Source organism: Sarcophilus harrisii, chromosome 1 (assembly GCF_902635505.1).
Source record: "Sarcophilus harrisii chromosome 1, mSarHar1.11, whole genome shotgun sequence".
NCBI lineage: Eukaryota > Metazoa > Chordata > Mammalia > Dasyuromorphia > Dasyuridae > Sarcophilus > Sarcophilus harrisii.
In genome coordinates this window covers 578,616,451-578,639,102 of record NC_045426.1, presented here as the reverse complement: position 1 = coordinate 578,639,102, position 22,652 = coordinate 578,616,451, and the positions used below count along the sequence as shown (strand labels likewise).

General features: G+C 33.6%; 1 protein-coding gene across 4 annotated transcripts in view; it reads right to left on the bottom strand.

Moving 5' to 3' along the window:
- The window catches only part of MTDH (metadherin), a 65,620-nt gene that overhangs the window by 22,704 nt on the left and 20,264 nt on the right, over nt 1-22,652 (bottom strand). The window contains exons 2-7 of one of the 4 annotated variants that reach the window (XM_012541729.3): nt 20,655-20,843; nt 5,613-5,697; nt 4,606-4,782; nt 2,937-3,002; nt 1,638-1,880; nt 39-134 (exon numbers count right to left, since the gene is read on the bottom strand). In XM_012541729.3, coding sequence (XP_012397183.3) covers nt 39-134; nt 1,638-1,880; nt 2,937-3,002; nt 4,606-4,782; nt 5,613-5,697; nt 20,655-20,843 — 856 coding nt within the window. The remainder of the gene's footprint in view (nt 1-38; nt 135-1,637; nt 1,881-2,936; nt 3,003-4,605; nt 4,783-5,612; nt 5,698-20,654; nt 20,844-22,652) is intronic. The other 3 variants (XM_031947019.1, XM_031947018.1, XM_031947020.1) reach the window with 3 other exon arrangements.

Here is a 22,652-nt window from a genome sequence, read left to right as displayed (position 1 = left end):
TAATTTTGTTTCAAATAGTTTAAATTTATTTTACATACCAGAAACTGCAGTGGTGAGTGCCAGAGATGGAAAAGGAGCAGAATTCTGCTCAGCCGAATTATTTACCCTTCTGTCCACGTCACCAGACCAAGAAGCTGTCAAAACAAAGGTTACTTAGCATTTTTCAATTCACAATGACAATATTACCAGGAAAGCTTTGAAATAACAATATTTTTAAAAGACACTTTCAAACCATAAACATATACTCCAACATTCTAAGAAAAACCTAATGACTGAGGAATATTTTAAAATTAAAATCCACCATGTTCTGAATCTCTCCTTTCTCCCCATCTTAGCACAGCACCTGGCACAGTAAGCGCTTAATAAATAGTGACTGATTATTGATAATCCCATGACACTTTGAAGAGAGTAAGAAACTAGGATTCTTCTGTGAAGAATGAAGAAAATGAAAAAGTGGGATATGAAGAATACCCATGTGGGATTTTAAGAACATTCAGGTGCCCTAACAGTAGATAAAAATTAAAAGAAATTCTAATAGAACACTATTTTAATTATCATATAAAAAACCACTAAAGGCTATTTATTCTGTGTCAAGTCCCCACCTCTCTATCGTATTGGTAAATGAATGAGATCTTTGATACTACAGGCTTTTTTTTGGACCCTGTCCTTGTCCATCTCCTTTCTTTTATCCTCGATCTCAAATGTCATACTATATGTCATTATGCTAAAATAGCTCAAAGAGTAGAGGACTAGCTATTCCACAGACCAATTTAAATAACTCTTTAGGAGTTTCATAACCAAATAGTTTTCTAAGAATGTTAATCCAAGTTCTAGAGGGAGCACCCAGACAGCTGACATAATGAATGCTATGGGTACTGAATTTAATGAATAGCTTTAAACTCCTTACTTTTGTTTTTAATTTTGTGTGTGTACCTTTTTTGGGGGGAGGGCACCAAGGCAATTGGGGTTAAGTGACTTGCTCAGAATCACACAGCTAGTAAGTGTTACGTGAATAAGACAGGATTTGAACTCAGATCTGACTTCAGGGTCAGTATTCTATCCATCTAGATGCTCTTATTTTTAATTTTAAAAGTACATGTTATTCTTTCTAAAAAGTAAATAAATTTCTAAGTGAATCTCAAAATATTTCATTGTCAAATGATTTTTTTTTGTTGGAACTCAGACAAAAAGCTCTTCACTACTTTATCTTTAAAAAATTAAGAATGTACTAGTCCTGAAGTCAGGAAGACTTGAGTTCAAATCTGCCTTCAGACACTTAATACCTCCTAGCTGTGGGACCTTGGGCAAGCAACTTTACCTCAAATGCCTCAGGGGGAAAAAAATGGCAAAATGGTGCTTTGCTGAAGTTATTAAATACTGATACTTAGATAAGACTAATTCTACTTTCCTTATACATTACATATATTAATTTCTATATTATATACACTGACTTTCTATTGTAAGCTATTAAGCTATAGGAATTTCCTGAAAATCTTCACACACAATTCCTTCGGTGAGACTTTACTGTTATACAGTATTATTTTACTTCCTGAGGATTTTTCAAAGGCTGGAAAATCCCAAATTTTCCAGTTATACAAAGTTAGTAAATTGAATTAACATGATTTAGTAGCTCTTACCAATGCCAGGGAATAATGAATGTTCACCCCAGGTCCTTCCCACCAGGGACACACCCCAGTCTTTTCCATTTGCACTAGTATCTCCAGTATCCTGACCCCAAATAGATGGCTCAATCTTCCTCTTTCCAGCTGAAGCAGATGACACAGATGTCCATTTCTCCTCACCTGCACTGATCTGTGAAGGGATTTTTATGGACTTTTCATTCCAGCTGCCTCCATTTACAGTAGGGTTTTCATTCAATCCTGAAGAAATAGAACCACGGGTAAAAGTTATGGAGAAATAAATTTAAGGCAACATTACCTAACAATTACATCTATCCCAAAGTGGAAGATGAAAAAGATGCTTAAGAACAAGTTGAACCAGAGAGCATCTGAGGTCCCTTTCAAATCTGGATGACAATGTGAGGATCCTTACAATCAATTAATCAATAGACCTGCAAGCATTTATTAATTGTCAACTATGCTGGCAGAAAAGTAACAGAGTAGACAGAGTGCTGGACTTGGAGTTCAAAAGACCCAAATTCCTCCTGCTTTATGTAAGTACTAGTTGTATGACTTTGGGCAAGTCATTTAACCTTCTTCAGCCTTAGTTTGCTCATCTATGAGATGGATTAATAGCATCAACCTCACTAGAGCTGTTGTGCAAACCAAATAAGATAAAAGATATAAAGTACAAACTTTATAGTAGCTTTAAAGTTGTTGCTGTTATTTTGCTGGTTCTAGGTGCTAGGGATATACATACAAAACCTGCCTAAAATTTCAATCTAAAGGAGTACTGCATTTCTCTCCTTTGCTAATATATTCATGCATATGAATGTCAGATGATAATGGTAGATATGAAGATGACACCTGAAAATGCTGTCTCAAGTTTTATACAGTGTAATAAATTCAATCTTTTTAAAGATAGAATAGTATAGCACATAGAGCATCAGATTTGGAGGTCAGGAAGATCTAGGTTCAAAATCCTGCCGCTGATATTTAGATATTTAGCTATATGACTACTGGCAAGGCCCTTTAATTTCTTTAGGCTTTACTTTCCTCCTGTGTAACAGCTGTAGTAGCTATCTCACAAAGCTGAAGTGAGAAGCTATCTCACAAGGCTGAAGTGAGAATGTATGCAAAGAATACTGAAAACCTGAAAGCACAAATGTCAGTTGTACAAAACTAAAAATATGTGCCTACTTATAAAGTTAAAGAGTACTTATATTATATACTTTTTCATCAATATTGTGGGGTGGAAAGTATTAACCCAAAATGCTTTTGGGACTCATTAAAATGCTTGATTGCCTAACTCCTTACCCTGAAGGGTGAGATCTCCTTTTCCAGACTTAAAGTTGCTACCTTGAACATTGAGAAGAGAATCACCTGGTTGAAACAGAAATAAATTTCATATAACATTAAGCAGGGAACTATATAGGTCAAATTCACTTAGAAACAACATGATTTCAATTCTATTGAACAGCTGTAATTATTAGATTTGGTAGCAGAATGGGAAGGAAGATATACACCAAAAATTTTCATGTCTACTTTTAGGAAACTGAGCTTTTTAAATTATTACGCCACCAATTAACAAAGAATCAATAAAAGGTTTAATAAGTCCTTAAATGCCTAAACTTAAAAGATTTGTGAAATTAAAACTAAAGAACTGGTTCACTAGAACTGTATTCAATTTTGTCATTTTATAAGCAAAATTTTTTAAAATTAGAAATTTATGCCCGATTCCTTTCTTTTTGACTCTCCCCTCCTTTTTCTATTATTCATGATACCAGAGGTAATCCTTGTTAAATAGGATGATGACAGAAGTAAATCACTGAAAAGTATTAATGGGATTGGGAGTTTAGAGACCTGGCTCTTTCACTAATTTAGCTATGTGATCTTAAGACTGTAAAAGTTCTTAGTCTTAGTTTCTTTATCTGTAAAATGGATTATATAATCTCTAAGGTCTAAGATCTCTAAGTCTAAAAATGTGGTTATATTTTGGGCTATGCCAGATGTCTTTTCAACAATCCCAGCAGAAGCAACACTGTGACTTTGGAAAAGACTATACTACATTTAAGAACAGAGAGACAATTTGGAGTCCCTAGACATTTGCTCTTTGATGCCTAAGAACATACTAGTCACAATGTATTCTCTTTCTAAAACAGCATTTACAGGATTGTTACTAAAGAGGCTGGCAAAAAGGGCATGCATATGACAGTGAAAAAGGGATACAAACTAAAAATTACTAGGGAGTAAAACGGGAAAAATTCAACAAAAATGAGTCACTGCTGCATGATGCCGATAAATCCCACCAGGCATACAGGCAGCAGAGGAAAGAAGCAAGTAAAGACGATGAGCCCAAGGAAAAGACAACTCAAAGACTAAACCAAACTCAACATGGTCACACTAAGCCTTCCAGGATGAAAGTGATGGCAATGGGTAAAGCTCCAGGACAACTGGACAATCTGAGCATTAAAATGCTCAGGGGCACAGAACTAGTCCAAATGACCACTCAAGGCTCCTTTGAGCACTATCACTTTAATATCTTCAAAATACTCAAACATTTATGTTGTAAACACTCTTTTACAAGAGGATTCAAGGACCTCAGAACCTATTCTTCCCCAGAAATGCTTGCTTCAGAATGTTCAAAGAAGACGCTAAAGATGCAAGCTGTTGACAAAAGCTCCAATGTACTAAATGTCTACATCATGATGACAAATGAGAATGACAGAAAGTATACTTTATTTTTAGGGGCAAAGGAAATACAGATGAGGGAAGCAGGCTGTTTCTTTTTCTCCTCTTAGGCTATGAATTTTTGGTTAAGGCTATGCAGTTTTTGCTTTGCTGGGCCTTATTTTTAAAAGTATTGTATATAACAAGCAATGCTGCTAGTATTGGCTAAATCATGAGTTCTGAACTCATGATACTATGTCGTAGCTCAGAATACGAGTTCGTCTTTGATGTGTCCCTCTTATGCTCCACTAAGTACCTTTATTCTTCCTGGAACCAACGGGAAACGAAGTTGTAATAAGCTGCTCAGTGGTTACTGTATAGGCACTTTCTATCCCCGAGACAGCTGGATCCAAGGGACCAGTATCAGGCTGCACCTTGTCGCGCTTACGCTGCTGCCGTTTCTCTCTGTTACTGACTTTAGTTTCCCAGGCTCCTGACATAGCCCCAGGGAGAAAAAAAAAGGTATTTAGTAAGGACAAACCAAAAGGGTGGCTTTGAAAAAAACAAAAAACAACAAAACAAACAAACCAAAAAAACAGAAACAAAACAAATGGAACAGGGCATCATGACAAATTTAGGTCTTAGAATAAAAATCAGAACAAAGCTGGTTACATGAAAGAGTCTGATCTAACATTTTCTCTGGCAATGAACTACCAAGAGTGATACCAACTATCCTTGTGCTTTCCTCCAGACACCCTGTCAAACTTATCACCAATGTCTCATAGAAGCTAAGGGATGAGGGAATATAACTTGTGTCTTTACCTTGTTGGGGACAATACCTAACAGTGTCGTGTAAAAACATACTGGAGCATTTTTTTTTTTTTTTTTTAGATGACAACAAAATGGGCTCCTAAATAAGGACATTCATTGTCCTCTAATGGACTGGAAGATATTTAGGGGAAAAACACTGATCTTTAAGAAGCAAAGACTAAGTAGGTAAATCTAGTTATTTAATGTATTCAGGGAAAAACACTGATCTTTAAGAAGCAAAGACTAAGTAGGTAAATCTAGTTATTTAATGTATTCAGATAAACCTTTGAAATTTAAAGAACACCCCCCCCCCCCAAGAAGTATGACAGGTGTTTTTCATTGAGAAATCATTGCAAGATTTCATAGTTTCATAAATTCCAAATACAAAAAATTAGTAAAGTCACAGATTTGTATGAGATACAAAGTTATGAAAAGAGGAGTTAAGATGATACATCATTAAACAAATACAACTCAGAAATAGAGATGACTGCATTCCCTTCCCTGCTCAGGTACCTTCATCAACTTCCTTTCCATCATGGCGTGAACTGTTCTGCACTGCTTTAACCTCTGACTTTGATTTCTTCTTATTTTTCTTTAACTGAAAGGAAAATAAAGTGTTAACTTATTCCTAGGTAACTGAAATTGGATAGAAATATAATCTCTAGGCATATTAAAACTATTTCACCGGGATTTTATGGCTGTAAGAAGTCAGAAAATATGTGATATTTATATGGCACTGATATATCTATATGTATATATAGGTAGAGAGACTTTTTAACAAACGTGACTATGTCAATCATCATGTTATATCACAACATCAACAAGAAGATGTTTACTTATCTCTTTTTTAGTAATACATTGTATCAGAAAATTATAAACTGCTGGAGTAGGGGGACAGTTTGTTCGTTTCCACTTGTTTCTTTTCTTATAATTATATTTGAACTAATAGATTTGGCTTTTTTTTTTTAGCATTCCTGACTTGGACCAGGTCTAAGCAATAGATTGTGTTTGCTCCTGAGGTACATTCAAAGAACTGAGTTACTGTTAACCTGCTAATTTATTAGGATGGTAGCTGTAATTTCACTGGTGTGAAATCTTCCACCAAGGCAATACTTCAACATTCTTTGGATAAGGAATTCCACTATCATAGATAAGACGGCAATACGGCAACCATTTATTTATAGTACCTTTTTGGATGCTCTGACAGTTTTGTCAGGTCTGTCCTTGCAAGACACTAATCTTCAGGAAAAGGATTCCTTTTTTTTCCTAACCCACAGAAGTCCAAAGTAGCTGCAAAGAGATGCCTTTCTCTTGTAAAAAAGAATACTGGGCCTGGAGTCAATAAGACTAAGTTCAATTCCACCCTCAAACACTAAAAGCTGTGTGCCTCTGGACAAATCATTGAGCCTCTCTGTGCCTTAGTTTCCTCAATTATTAAAAAGGGGATAATAAATATTAACACCCACTTCCCAAGGTTGTTGTTGAGGATCAGGTAATTAACATAGTGCCTGACATATGAATGCTTAATACATTTTTGTTTCCCCTTCCCTTCTCCAAGTTGGAATCCTCCAGGAGTCTGTCCCATCCCTCGTTTCCATTCTATTGAACCCTAACAGCTCTTACCTTAATATACAAATCAGTCTTTAATACTTTCCCATTTACTACCATTTCAAGGTTTAAGATCTTTACCCAAACTTGCTTGTTAGCTTTCAATTATCCTGTAGTTCCTCCCTCCATATTCTCCACCACTTGATGCTACTGTATTACAAAGAATTAGCACTTTGACCCTATCATTGGAATTTGATTTCTCAGAAAAGCCACCAGCAACAAAAATGACCACACACTAATTATCAAAAAATAAAGACCACAAAATATCAGCAGATAAACACATTGCACAAAATACAAATTAGGCCCCCCCCCAAAAAAAAAACTGCTATATTAAAATGAGGCATGAAAGCATAGTGGAAAGAAAAGTGGTCTAGGAATCAGGAAGACTGGGATTCAAGTTTTAGCCCTAACATATATTATCTGTGCAACTCTGACCAAGTCTCCTCAGTGTCTAGGTAACTTTCTACAATTATGAATTGCAAAGAAAGTATCCACTTCCACTGGTAAAGGAAGTTTCTCAATGAAATTAAATTTCTGGTATCTATCAAGGACTCACGTGTTCAAATTCTTAGTTGAGAAATGGAAATATCATTGATCAAAATAACATCCCATCTATAATAGTATTACAATCTATATAATATAATATGCTATATAAACTTTAAATATCCAAGTATTTGCTTCTCATAAGAATGGCAGCTAAGTGATTCACTGGATAGAGTGTGGCCCTGGAGTCAGAAAGATCTGAGGTCAAATCTGGCCTCAGACCACTTAATAACTCTGTGATCCTGGGTTAAGTCACTTAATTCTGATTGCCTCAGTTTCCTCATCTGTAAAATGAGCTGGAGAAGGAAATGATAAACCACTGCAGTATCTTTGCCAAGAAAACTCCCCAAAAGGTCAAAAAAAGTCAGACGACAGAAAAAATGACTTCAAAATTAAAACAAGAATGGCAAACTACACCAACATTTGTATAATTCATTATAAGCAAAAAACATTTACCATAAGTGTCTCTATATTACTAGTTATAAATAAAAACAATCCACCATCATACCATGTTAATATCCTACAGCCCATAACAAATTGACATTTACCACAAATAATTTTTTTTTATTTCAAATCAACCCACTTTCATGGCTAACCAGATTCTCATACACATAGAAGATACAAGAAATTGTGCAGGGGATAAACTACAATCTGAATTCTGCGCTGGTAAGTACCTCTCAACTTAAAAACTTACTAAATCTCATCAGCACTAAAAAAAACTCCTATCTTCTTTTTTTGAAGCATTTTGTCGGTGATTCAATCTAAATGCATTATTTTCCTCCCACAATTTCAGCGCAGTTAAGTGGAGACATTTTAAAATTCTTACTGACTCTAAGGACCTGGTTTAAGCAGTCATCATTTTCAAGCCCCAGTTTTGATGGTTATCAAAGTTCACTGGCTGAAGTTACAAAGAAGTAACTTTTCAGACAGTTGGATCAATGCAAAAAGCAATGAAATACAATAAAAAGTAAAAGTGTTGCAGTTTATTTTATTAACTTCAACATCAGAAGTCTTTCCTGATTCTCTAGCAGGCCAGCAATTAACTTTGATGTAATATAACTCATTCAATAAGCCAGTGGATCATTCCTGTGTTTTCTGTAATTAAGGCAGTCAGGTCCAAGATCTAGTCTCACCATAGATAAGCCACATGGTTTACTGTTAATTACTTCATTCTTCCCTGTTCTATTATTTGCAAAATGGAATGCTATGCTATCTGCTTTTTAGCATTGTTCATGAAGAAAAACATTTGTCAAGTGTCATACAAATGCTATTATATTTTATCAAATGAATAAATGCTAAGCTTTGCAGTAAATATATATAAAGTGAGACAGCATAAGCTCAGAATTGTGAATATGAAATGAACATTGAGAACAGTAAATAAAATAATTATCATATATGGTTGGTAATTTCTTTATAGAATACATAATTCATTGCAAAATTCTGTTTCCCAAACATGCTAGGGAACCAAATTTAGTATTTACTTAAAATTACATACCTTTACTTAATAAGTAGTATGTCTAAAGTTTTATTTCTAAAGCTAGAAGCAAGGTGTCCTCATTTCCCCTCAGACTAGAAAGCATCCAGACATAAGGAATTGGTTGTAATGATATATTTAATATTTCCTCTTTCTTCTCTTATTCAGGAGCTAAGGCTACAAAAAGTCTGTATCACAATAAGTGACATCCCTGAATAGAGTGGCAGGAGGTACAAGCCGACAGTGTAAATAGAAGTTCTCCGCCTTAACAAAAGGCCCTTTTCATTCTAAATGACTGTAGTTCAAACCAGAGAAGGTCTTGGCAAATCTTACCTTTGAAACCAGCTTAAAGGCTTAGTAAGCATGCTTAAGTCTGTCAACTAAGGATAAGTATATTGGCATATACTTATGGCAATGAAGGTCTCAAAAAGGATCCAAAAGCTGTACTAGTATTGTCCCCCCCTACCCACAAAAACAAACAAAAAAATGTTGACAGGTTGAATTCTTCAGTATTTGTGGCCTCACTGACAGATAAAGATCACACTAATATCGGAAATGCAAGTTAAGGGGTGTCTGAAAGGATATTGTTTTGTATCCAAAATGATATTTTGACTCCTTCCCATTCAACCCTCACTCCAAAAATTTAGGGAGTTTCCCCTTTATATATAGTTTGCCTCTCTGTTAAATAATTGTCTAAATATTACTAATTGCTGACATCTGGTCATTTGAGAATTTCTACCAATATCTCCATAAAGAAAATACCAAATAAATTAACTATCTGTAGTCAGGATCAGGTTCTGAGCAGAACTGATTTAAGATTCAATCTCTGGGAATATAGTTCTTTTAAAAGACAATATTTTTATATATTAACCTGAATTAACATATGTAACTTGAATGTTATTTCAAACAGATCAAAAAAGGGCATTATTTGCACCACAATGAAAAATGTCATTTCAAACTGGCTAGAACTTGGTAGTCACCTGTCAATCAATGAATAGTTGACACTTTTTATATAAAAAACCATTCTGGGTCTAAGGTAAGATGTCACAATGGAGCCTGACTGGAGCATACTGCTTTCTTTTATCTAGTGAAGTTCTTTTAAAAGTGCCATCTTATATACCATACACTACATGAAAGATAAATTTGTAATAAATGAAAACCTTGCATAAGCAAAAAACGACAATAAAAAAATCAGATACAAAAGCACAAGTAAAAAAGACAAAATTATCCCTATCGGTGACATGATGGATAGCAAAAAAATAAAAAAAATAAAAAATAAAACAACAACAACAACAAAAAAAAAACTAATGGAAACAATGAAGAACTTCAGTAAAGTAGTAGGACACAATATAAATCCCTAAAATCAACAGATTTCTATACATTTCAGTAATAAAATCCAGAAGCAAATAATAAAAATAAGTCCAATTTAAACCTTCCAGATTTACATAAACAGAATTACAAAGCACTAACACCAAGGGGATGCTTAATATATATATATTATCATAATATGTAACAAAACTCATTTGGAGGATTACAAGTTCTAGATGCTCAAGGAAAGTTCAGTAAAGCCAAGAATTTAATGGAGGAGGGGCAACTAGGTGGCACAGTGGATTGAGCATCAGCCCTGAAATCAGGAGGACCTGAGTTCAAATCTAACCTCAGACATTTATTCCTAATTGTGTGCAAGTTATTTAACTCAACCCCAATTGCCTCAGGGAAAAAAAAAATGGAGAAAAAAAAGGAAAACACAATAAAGGGAAACAGTATCTCCAGAATTCAAATTATATAGGCTGTTGGCCATTAGAGTTTGAAAATGCATTAAGACTTTAAAATACATGCATTACAAAAGCAGTAATCATCAACACTTTAAAATTGTTTAATAATAAAACAGTTTATCAGAACAGATTAGATAAGAAAGAATGAGACAACTATATTTAAAGGCTTAACATTCCATAAAATTGAGGATATAAATTGAGGGAAAACTAGCTATTTGAGAAAAGATGATGAGAAACTACACAGTCCTTTGGAGGAAAAATGAATATACAACCTGAATGTTTGTCACATTATTAAAAAAAAAAAAAATACAAGAGAACCGGTAGTGTTCACAATTATGGCTACAGGGAAAGTTTTTAATCAAACAAGGAATAGAAGCAATCACAAAAGATAAAATAATTTCAATTACATACATGCCTATGTGAAACTGAAAGGCCTTTGTACATCAATGAAGGAGGAAGAGAAAGAGGAAGAGAAGGAAAAGGAAGAGGAAGAGCAGCAGCAGCAGCATGATAGACTAGGAAAATATCTCTATGTCAAATATCCAAAATAAAGGTTTGATATGCAACATATATAAGAAATGAATGTAAGACTAAGACCAATTACTTATATGGTAACTACATAATAATGATATGAAAGATTATGCCAAGTTACTAGTAATAAAACATGAAAATCAAAGTCAAGAGGTTTTTTTCTTCACATCCAGCAAAGTGGCAAAGATGACAAAAGATGTATATATGGAACAGTCCATGTTTGGGTGGGAAAAATGAGCACAACAATGCATTACTGGAGATGTGAATTAGTAACACCATTTTGTAAAACAATTTCAAATTATTGACTAAAATATCCCTATTCCTTAGATTCCATTGCTAGTTATATTACCAAAGAATGTCAAAAACAGAAAGGTTTCACACACACCAAAACATTCACGACCATATTGGATATAACAACCACAGTGGTACTTTTTTGTAAAAGCAAAGAATTGGAAACTTCTTTGGAAACTGTCCAAAGATTGAGGAATGGCTAAACAAATTGTGGTATAGGAACATAACAAAGCTCTAAGAAATATTCAATTATGAAGAACTCAGAGAAACAATAGTGCACATATATATGAACAGGATAGCAAAGAAAACAAAACAAAGAAAAGAAACTAATGGAAACAATGAAGAACTTGACAGTGAAATGGCATATACTCAGTGAACATTATGTAAACAGAAAGACCAATGAAATTAAAGTGAACTCTATGTGATTATAATAATCAACTTGGCCACAAAAAAGGGCCAAGAAAATGTACCTTTCCTCCCACTTAGCTATAGAAGTTAAGGGTCCACAGATGTGAAATATGGTATTTAGCAATCAATCTATAATCATGTGCTAAATATTTATTATGTGGGGAAGGAGGAGAGGGAGGGTAAAGGGGAGGGCAGCTGTGATAGCCCCTGTGGACACAAATACAATGAATGAAGCAATTTTTAGTTGTCAAGTTAGACATGTTCTCTTAGCTGATTAGTTTACTGGGTTGCTCCCCCCCCCCCCATTTTTTTTTAAAAATGTGAGGCACTAACATTTGTCTTAAAGGCAGGACAAATGGAATGTAAATGCTTTTTCAAGTCACCTGCTGTATGACCTTTGTTAAGTCAAATTACCTCTCCATCTCAATTTCTTCAGCTATAAAATGAGATCAATAACAACACCTATTTCACAGGGTTGTTATACAGATAAGATGAAATAAAATGTATGAAGTGGCAAATCTAAAAAACATTATGTAAACGATATATTAATCTTAGTTACAAGAAATGGTTTGCCAAGAAGACATCAATAATGAATGTGATTTATAGATAAAAAAGTTTTAGTAAAAATAAAATTGTAAGGAAAAGTGTCAAGAATATTCAAGTACAGAGTAAGCTGAAGCTGGCATTAAAATGGGTTGGAAAATGTTATTTTTTTCCTTTCGGCTATATTGGGATAAGGAGAAGATGCTTCTGTTTCTCATTCCAAACGGAATGGCTTTTGTATTGGGAAGAATAAAACAAAAGTATTATTTTTGAGTAAATTAAGCTTTTTGGAGTTTCTCTAAGGTATATGGTGAATATTTTTCTATCTTCACTTTGATTTCTAATAGATACGAGCAGTTTTCACTTTTCACTTCTTGAAATGCAAAATCCAGGCTTTGTTTTTCAAGAAGTTGATGATTCTTAAAGTATCTCTTTGGTCTATTTTCTAAACTGTTTTCTGACATCAGGTATTTTACAATTTTCTTTTTCCTTTTGTTAATCTTTTGATTTTTTATTCTACTATTTCTAATTGTCTAACAGAACTATTTATTTGTTTGGTCTATTCTATTCTTCAGGGACTTACCATCTTTCTTCTAAGCTATTATTCTTTCAATTCTTTTATTCAAAGTTTTAAAATTCATTTTAAAAAAATCTTGCTTCATTCTTTTAAGGTCATTATATAGTTAGTACTTGTAGAAAATCCAGTTTTTCCTTTGAGCTTCTATAATTGTTTTGAAGTTACAACCTTCAAGAATTGCAACCTTGCAACCTTCAAGAATTTGAGTTTTTTGCTGGATTATGTCTGTTATAGCTAAGTTGGCTGCCTACATTCAGGTACCATCCTGGTCAGAAATCCCAAAGTTAAACCCAAGAAAACTGAGACTGTTATGAGAGCATCCAGTCGCCTTCAATCAATCAAAACCTGGTCAAGAAAAAAATAAATTCCTGAAGTAACCTCAATGAAAAGCTTGAATGAAGAATGAGAAATATCTTAATAACCAAAAAAAGGAGTAAGGGGAAAAGTTTATAAACAAGAGTTATAAGATTTCTTCTTTTCCTAGCAAAATCTACAATTCATTAAAAAAAAAAAAAAAACTAGTGAACAATTAGATATTGATTACTAATAATCAACAAGGATTCAGAGCTAAGCTAAGCTACCAAACTCATTGGAGGATGGGGTGTTATGGGCTAGAACTCTGAAACAAGGATTCTTACAAGATGTTAAGTCAGTAGAATTGAGGAGACAATGGTTATCCAGTTTAACATGGTGCTTAATAGTTCTCTAAGTTCAATATGATTGACTTAATCTTACAACAAATAATGGTTTCCTAGTGATATAATGATTGGTTTATACTCAGTGTAGAGCATATAAGCTAGGATAAACTCAGCTAAAGGAGACAGAGACAGACTCATTCCATAGTCCACCTTTGTGGTAGGTAGAGGCTGAAGCATAAGCCCTCCGACTCAGAGAGATTCATTGCATCTTCGGTCAGGCTCCTGGGGGACTGAGAGACAGATGCATTCATACCATCTCACATCCTGTGGAGGCAAGTTCCTCCTTAGCTTCTCCACTGAAACCAAGACACCAGAAGGCCTTTAGGAAAGCTAACAGGGCCCCAGGAAAGGAGACAAAACTTTGAAAGAGATAATAAAAGATTTGGACTTTAACAACTGGCTATTCTTTTGTGGTGATTAATCTGCTGAAACAAAAAGGCTGCTCCAAAGACTTCCAGAAAACCAAATAAAGAACATTTCAATGGGGGTGGGGGTGGGGGTGGGGATTGAGGTAAGTAGACTAGATGAGGGAAATGCTGTAAATATCATATAACTGGCATTTAGCAAAAAAGATGACTTGTCATCCTATACTTGAGTAAAAATGGAAAGACAGGTAAAATTAGAAGAAAGAAGAGTTGGAATATTCCAGGCTCTACAAATTTCCCACATTAAGATAGAACATTATATATTACCAACAATGTCCAGCAGTAAGATATACAGAGAAAAATTCATTTAAAATAACTATAGATAATATAAAATATTTGAGAGTCTACCTGCCAAGGTAAAGTCAGAAACTATATGAACACAATTATAAAACACTTTCACCACACAAATAAAGTCAGATCTAATCAACTGGAAAAATATCAAATGCTCATGGGTAAGCTGAGCTTATATAATAAAAATGACAACATTCCCTAAATTAATCTACTTATTCAGTGCCATACCCAATCAAACTCCCAAGAAATTACTTCACAGAGCAAGAAAAAAATAACAAAATGTCAAGCATTTCAAGAAAATTAATGAAAAAAAGGAAAAAAGCAAATGAAGTGTGCCAGATTTAAAACTATATTATAAAGCAGCAATCATTAAAACCATTTGGTACTAGCTAAGAAATAGAGTAGTTGATCGATGGAATAGGTTCACAGGACAAAAGTCAATGACTGTAGTAATCTAGTGTTTGACAAACCCAAAGACTCCAGCTTTTGGGATAAGAACTTACTATTTGACAAAAATTGCTGGGAAAATTGGAAACTAATATAGCAGAAATGAGGCATTGACCCACACCTAACACTCTATACCAAGATAAGGTGAAAATGGTTTCATGATTTAGACATAGTGATATTATAAGCAAATTAAAAGAAAAAAGGACTCTCAGATCTGTGGAGAAGGAATTTGTGGCCAAAAAAGAACAAGTATATTACTCAATGCAAAATGTATAATTTCAATTATATTAAGTTAAAAAGTTTTTTTAACAACTAAAACAAATGCAGACAAGATTAGAAGGGAAATAGCAAACTGGGAAAAATTTTTTTACATTCAAGAGTCCTGATAAAGGCCTCATTTCTAAAATATATAGAGAACTGAATCAAATGTATAAGTATTCAAGCATTTTCTAATTAATAAATGGTCAAAGGATATGAACAGCCAATTTTCAGACGAATAAAGGCATTTCTAGTCATATGAAAAAATGCTCTAGATCACTATTGATCAGAAAAATGCAAATGAAAACAACTCTGGGGTTCCACTACATACTCTCAAGATAATTGAAGATGACAGGAAAAGATAATGATAAATGTTGGAAGAGATGTGGGAAAACTGGGGCACTAATACATTTTGGAGTTGTGAACTGATCCAACCATTGTGGAGAACAATGGATACCCTTTGACCCAGCAGTGTGTCTCTACTAGACTTATATTCCAAAGAGAGCTTAAAGGAGGGAAAGGGACCCATATGTGCAAAAATGTAGTAGCCCTTTTTGTAGTGCAAGAAAATGGAAACTGAGTGGATGCCCATCAGTTAGAGAACAGTTAAATAAGTTATGGAATATTATTGTTCTGTAAGAAATGATCAGTTGAATAACTTCAGAAATGCCTGGAAAGACTTACACAAACTGATGCTAAGTGCAATGAACAGAACTAGGAGATCATTATATACAGCAACAAGATTATATGATGATCAACTCTGATGGACATAGCTCTTTTTCACAATGAGATGATTGAGGCTAGTTCCAATGGTCTTGTGATGAAGAGAACCATCTGCACCCAGAGATTGGACTGTGGGAACTGAATATGGACAACAGTATTTTCACTCTTTTTTTGTTGTTATTTGCTTACATTTTGTTCTTTCTCATTTTTTTCTTTTTGATCTGACTTTTCTCGTGCAGCTATTTGTTGAAATTTTTGTAGAAATGCATGTTTAACATATATGGGATCGCTTGCTGGCTAGTAGAGGGGGTGGGAGGAAGGGAGGGAAAAATTAACATAAAGTTTTGTTAAGAGTGAATGTTGAAAATTAACCATGTATATATTTTGAAAATAAAAAAATAAAAAAGACAGAACATTGACTCAGAGTGAACTCAGAGCAGCAGAAATAAATAAAAGTTGGGGTAAAGCAATTGTCCTCTTAAGACAACTAGAGAGGACCTTAGGAAGAAAAATCCTACTATGACAGTTTGTGCCCCAGAGAAAAGAAACCACCTACAGACTTATCAGAATCGACTTAATATCAAGCAGTTGGATGAGGGAGGCAAATCAGCCTCAGGAACTTTTACTTCACCAACTTTCACCTTAGGAAAAGGAGTGTAGATTAGGAGAAGATTTAAAGGACCTTCCCTGTCAGGACTCAGTCCCAGAAGGAAATAGTACATGCACGGGTGGGATAGAACAGCAGAAGGGAACAGACATATACTACATAAAGCAGTAAAGGATGACAGTTAAAAATGTCTCACAAATGTTAAAGATTTAAATCTGGGAGATAAAAATTCATTATTTGGTAAAAACTTGTGGGAAAAGCTCGAAAGTAGTTTGGCAGAAATAAGGCATAGAATAATATCATAAACCATGTAACAAGATATGGTTCAAAATGAATGCATGACTTAAAATTCAAAAGGAGATATCACAAGAAAATGAGAAGAACATGGAACATATTACCCGTCAGATTCATGGATAGGAGAACAATTTGTGAATAAGCAAAAGCATTGTGTGAAAAATGGATAATTTTGATTATATTAAACTGAAAAGCTTTTGTACAAATAAAACCAACACAGCCAAGATTAGAAGGAAAGGATTTTCCTTTCAATTTCAAAGAGTCTTTTAAAAGTTTCTAAATATATAAAGATCTTTGTCAAATTTATAACTACCCGAGTCATTCTCCAACTGATAAATGGTCAAAAGTTATGAACTTGTAGTTTTTTGATGAAGAAATCAAAACTATATACTCCTTTGAGATATCATCTTACACCCATCAGACTGATTAAAATGGTGGAGGTCTTTCAATTAGGGAATTAGACTAAACAAGTTGTAGTATAATATTATGATGGAATACTATTTATTGTGCTGTGATGAACTGGTTGATTTTAGAAAAACATGGAAAAACTTGGACTTAAAGAAGAGGCCATGTACTTCAGAGAAAGAGCCATAATTCAAAGTATGTATAGTATGTTTTTAAATATGACATTGCTGAGTGTATGTACATATATTTGTGTTTAATTGTAGCTTTCTCTAGGACAGAGTAGAAAGGGAAAAAAGGGAGAACAAAAAAGCTGGGTAGCTTTGAAAAACTACATGTAGTACTTTTTAATTTTTAAAGTTTATTTTTTTAAGTAAACAATCAAATACAAATTGATGGTTTTATATTGAATTCTTTATGCTTTTTTGTATATCAGAAATGTTTAAGATGAATAATAAAAAAATAACCAGAAAGACAAAAATTCAAAGTCATTAATACAGTGATGTCAAAATAACCTCTTTATCTCTTGTTCAAAACCCAACACCTCTCCCTTCAAATAATTCTGTACTTCACTACTGATTTTCACCCCTAAAATGTAGCATTTATTATGTCACTCCTCTGCTTAGATTAGCATTCAAGGTTTTCTACAACCTTAATCTACTCTTCTAGCTTTATCTTGTATTTCCTCCAAACCTTTTATACTCCAGTTATATTGGAATAAATATGTCTCCAGAGATCTCCTGCCTCTATACTTCTGACCAATTTCCTATATCAATAATAATTATAATAGCATTATATAACATGTAATAACATTAGTATTTTAAAGTTTTAAAAGCATCTTATCCTCACAGCAACCTGATAGTTGCGATTGTCAACCACATTTTACAGAAGATGAAACTGAGACAGGTGAGAGGTTAAATGACTTGCTCAGAAATCAGAACAACCCTGAGATTTCACCTTGGACTCTGCAAGTTGCCAAAGATGACCAAAAATTTAGCACCAAAATTAGAGAAGTTGTGGAATTTCAGCAAATTAATGTTCACCTTTCCTTTTTGAAGAGGAGCAGTGTCATCATGATGCAACAGGTAAAATCCCCACAATGCAGTCTGCCTCAATCACATTCAGCCCTAATTAGCCAGGCTCCCCAGATTGGGGATAGCCTGGAAGGAAGCAGATGACATCTGAGCAAACCTTAAGCATTCCACGGCACCTGTTTCAGCCAGTTTCATGCCACTGGTTCAATTGTCCTCATCTACTTATTTTGTTGGGAGGAAGTCTTCATATGCTTAGAACAGACATCCCTCTAACGTCTTCAAACTGATTTAGCCCATCTGCCAAGAGTTTTACCAGGGTGTGGCCACTGTGCATGCTAGTTTCTTGAAGTCAGGGGTGAAAGAGCCAGATCATAAATGGACATCAAAAGTAGATGAGCAGGGCTGTTCTGTACATTTAGATTATAGATGGAACTATGAAGTGATATGACCATTTTGAAAGCAATTTGGAATTATGCAAATAAAGTGACTATAATGTCCATATCCTTTGAAGCTCAGATTACAATACTAGATTATCCCCCAAGAAGAACAGTCCCCACATACTCCAAATTATTTACACTTTTTGTGATACATAAGAAGAACGGGAAGTAAAGTAGATACCCATCAATTGAGAAATGGATAAACAAACTATGATACAAGAATATTATATTATTATTATATTATATTATAATTATTTTATTATAACTGTTCTAAGAAATGTTTTGTGTGGTGAATACAGAAGCAAGAAAGACCTATATGAACTGATGCAGAGTGAAGTAAGCAGAACCAATAAAACAATAAGCACAATAACCATAATAATGTAAATGCAAAGAACACACCAAAAATTAAAATATAAAAAAATTATAAAGATCAGGTTGGATTTGAATGAAGAGAAATGAGAAAACATTTCTGTGAAAGGGTACTTATACATTGCATGTTCAGATATTTTCAATGTATTGATCAATTGTGCTGATTCTTTTCTACTTTAAAAAAAAAAACTATTTATCATATATGATGGCACGCTGGGAGAGAGAGGGGGAGGGATGCTTAGGATAACTATGGTTATGTAAAAAATAGAAAAGAAAAATAAAAACTTATTTTTAAAAAATGACTTGCCCACAGTCACATAACTACTTAAGTGTCTGAGGCTGTATTTGAACTCAGGTCTTCTTGACCGCAGATCCAATTAAGTTTCCAAAATATAATATACTTGCACTAAAGCAAAAATCTTAGCAGGACAATTTTGCAGATCAATAACCAAAATTTGTGAAGAGTACATGAAAAGAATCTGTGAAAGGCAAATGAAATACTTCAAAGTATCACTGCAGGGAGACAAGTTGACTTAAGTATAATTCCTTTGGATTCCCTTTTTGCATTCTGCAAAGTTCCTCACACATAATAGATGTTCATAAATATTTTTAACCGATTAAGAAATTGGAAAAACTTATCAATCAAGTAAATGGAGCTACGTGAACTCTGCCAGACAGGTTAGTATTGAAAAAGCATTGGGGATTTTTGACTACAGCAGTTCCACATTTTCCATTTAATGGCTCCAAAACTACAACTCATCATATAAAGAATTCTTTTTATAAAGTATATAATGTAATATTTATATCAAATGACTCCAATAACAATTGTGTGGGTGTCAAAAGTTATGTTTCTCAATAATCCTACAGTGAAAATGAAGGGGCTGGATTTCTTAAGATGCCTTGCAGCTCTTTTGTAACTATGAAAACAAACTATTCAAATGTTAACTTTAACAGATTTGTCCTCTTTTACTGTGACTTGATTCCAAATACCAAGTATAATTAGCAAGACTTTTACAATTACAACGTGCAAAGTAATAATACCAACCCCACACTTCTAAAAAGTAGAGGCAAAGATGTTGAACCAAAATGGAGTTTTGTCCCATATGAATCAGAATGTCTCAGGATATAAAGCATAAATCAAGAGGCATAATGACCAAAGTAATTATAAGTAATTGCAAGTGTCATTAACTAATAATGTGTGCCCAGAACACAGGTGGACTTGTGGGACAATATGGCCCCTTCATTAAAAAAATTTTTTTTTTGGTTTACCAGGATATAGCAGATATCAGAGTATATTAAATAAGTGCTTTGGTTGGTATCTTACTCTGTAGAGAAATCCAAGAAACAGTGATGAGAAATTGAAGATGTGGTAATTGCTTTCAACACACTTATTGGCATTTCTGGAGAGAAATAATTAAAAGTTGACTATTTAACAAATTGTTCTAGCTACAAATCTGAGAGTTAATTTTGGAATACCACAAGGGGAAATAGATTGTTTACTAAAAGTAAATCTTGTCAAACAAATAGATGATTATGCCTTAATTACAATAAAATACTGATTCAATGAATCATGGATCATAAAATTAATGTTCTAAAGGACCTTAAGAGATTATCTAGTCCAGACCCCTAATTTTAAAAATGACAAAACTAAAGAAGGTTTTATTAATTCAAAAACACAGGTACTTTGTTGCCTAGGATGCTCACATTTTGTACTGGACAATAGGATACCATCCCCTTCCCCCAGAAAAAATTCTGCTGTTCATTTATGAAGGCATAAGCTATTAACCGAAGGAGGAGGAAATTCTCTAACTTCAACTAACCTTTTCATTTTTCTTTTCTCCATCTAGCTGCTGCTGCTGCTGCTGCTGCTGCTGCTGCTGTTGTTGTTGCTGTTGTTGTTGTTGTTGCTGTTGCTGCTGTTGCTGCTGCTGATGTTGTTTTGCCATTTCTCTTCGAGGAGCTACAATTACTTCTTCATCTGGCACTTCAAGCACAGTTCGTCCATTTGGCTGCAAATAGGTTGGAAAAATGTTTATAGTTATAAAATGGTCAGGATAAATCATATTAAGGCATCAAATACAGCAAGTAATACACATTATAACAAAATGTTACAAGGTTTTATGTATCAAACTTATTTAAGAACAAGTGCCTACCAAATTTTATTTGTAACAATATAAATATTCAAACAAATTATTGTAGGATTAAAAAAAAAACCTACAGCATTTTAGATTTGGAATTGGAAGAAGATGGATGTGGTTCTCCTCAACAATGAGATGATTCAAACCAGTTCCAATAATCTTGTGATGAAGAGAGCCATCTACACACAGAGAGAGGGCTGTGGGAACTAAGTATGTTTCACAACATAGCATTTTTACTTTTTGTTGTTGTTTGCTTCCATTTTATTTTCTTTCTCATTTTTTTCCTGTTAGATTTGATTTTTCTTATGTAGCAAGATAATTGTATAAATATGTATACATATATTGGATTTAACATATATTTCTATCACGTTTAACATGTATTGGATTACTTGTCATCTAGGGGAGAGAGGGTGGGGAAAGGGGGTAACAACAAAGAAAAAAGGAAAAAAAAAAGATCACCTAAGATAAAATGGTTTTATACAATCAAATCCAATAAAGAATAAAAAGGAAAACAGTAAACTGGGGGAAAAAAATCTTTGCAAAAAATTTCTGTCATAAAGGACTCATTTCTAAGATATAAAGAACCAATTAAAATTTATCAGAAAAAACCATTCCCCAGTTGATAAATGGTTTAAGAAAAGAAATCAGTCTTATCTAAAGTCATAAGAAAAATGTTCTAAATCACTACAAATTAGAGAAATACAAATTAAAGCAATTTTGATATTTTCCCTCTGACCCCTCAAATTGACAAAAAAGAAAAATGATAAATACTGGAGTTGTGAGAAAGTAGGTGTAATTTTACACATGGCTGGCAGAACTATGAATGGGTACAATTATTTTGAAAGACAATTTGTTATTATAATCAAAATTACTATTCAATGCTTAGCATATCCAGTTATACCTCTGGTAAGGCCTATGCCACAAGCTGATTAAAAAACAAAAGTAGGAAAAGGTTCTAAACCGGAAACTATAAGGAACATTAGTTGAGGACTTGCTGATTAAGTTATGCTAAAAAGACTCCAAGAAATGAGGAAACTGATGAACTCAGAGACATGGAAATTTCACTTTATGTGAACTGCTGTAAAGTAACCAAAAACAGATTAACAATTTATACAGTAACATCAGTATTAAAAAACAATCTTGAGATCTTTAAAAAAAAAAAAAATCAAACAAGCAGAATCAACATAATTTATATGATGACAATAATATAAAGACAAAGAATTCTGAAAGTTGTATATACTAAAATCAATGCAATGATCATCCAAGATTTCAAAAGAACAATAATGATGAATATTATGCACCTCCAAAGAGGAATTTAGGAAGCAGAATGAGATGTGTATTTGTAGACAACAATGAGGGAATTAGTTTTGTTTGACTATGCATATTTGTTATAAGCAATTTATATTTCTTTTCACTTTTTCTCATGAGGTAGGGAGGAAAAAAAGATGTCTATTAACCCTCCCTCCCAGAAAATTAAAATATGGAGGGACAAGTGATTAGTAAGAAACATTTTTGAGAGATACTGCAGTTGAAGAATTTTGTATTCACTATTATTAGTTTTGCTTGATTATTTTATATTGTTTCAAGAAATTCCTGGGAAAATTGAGAGTAATTTGTAAAAATTTGTAATGTAAAAAACATCAGTAAAACTTTAAAAAAATGCACCTAACCTATTCAGTT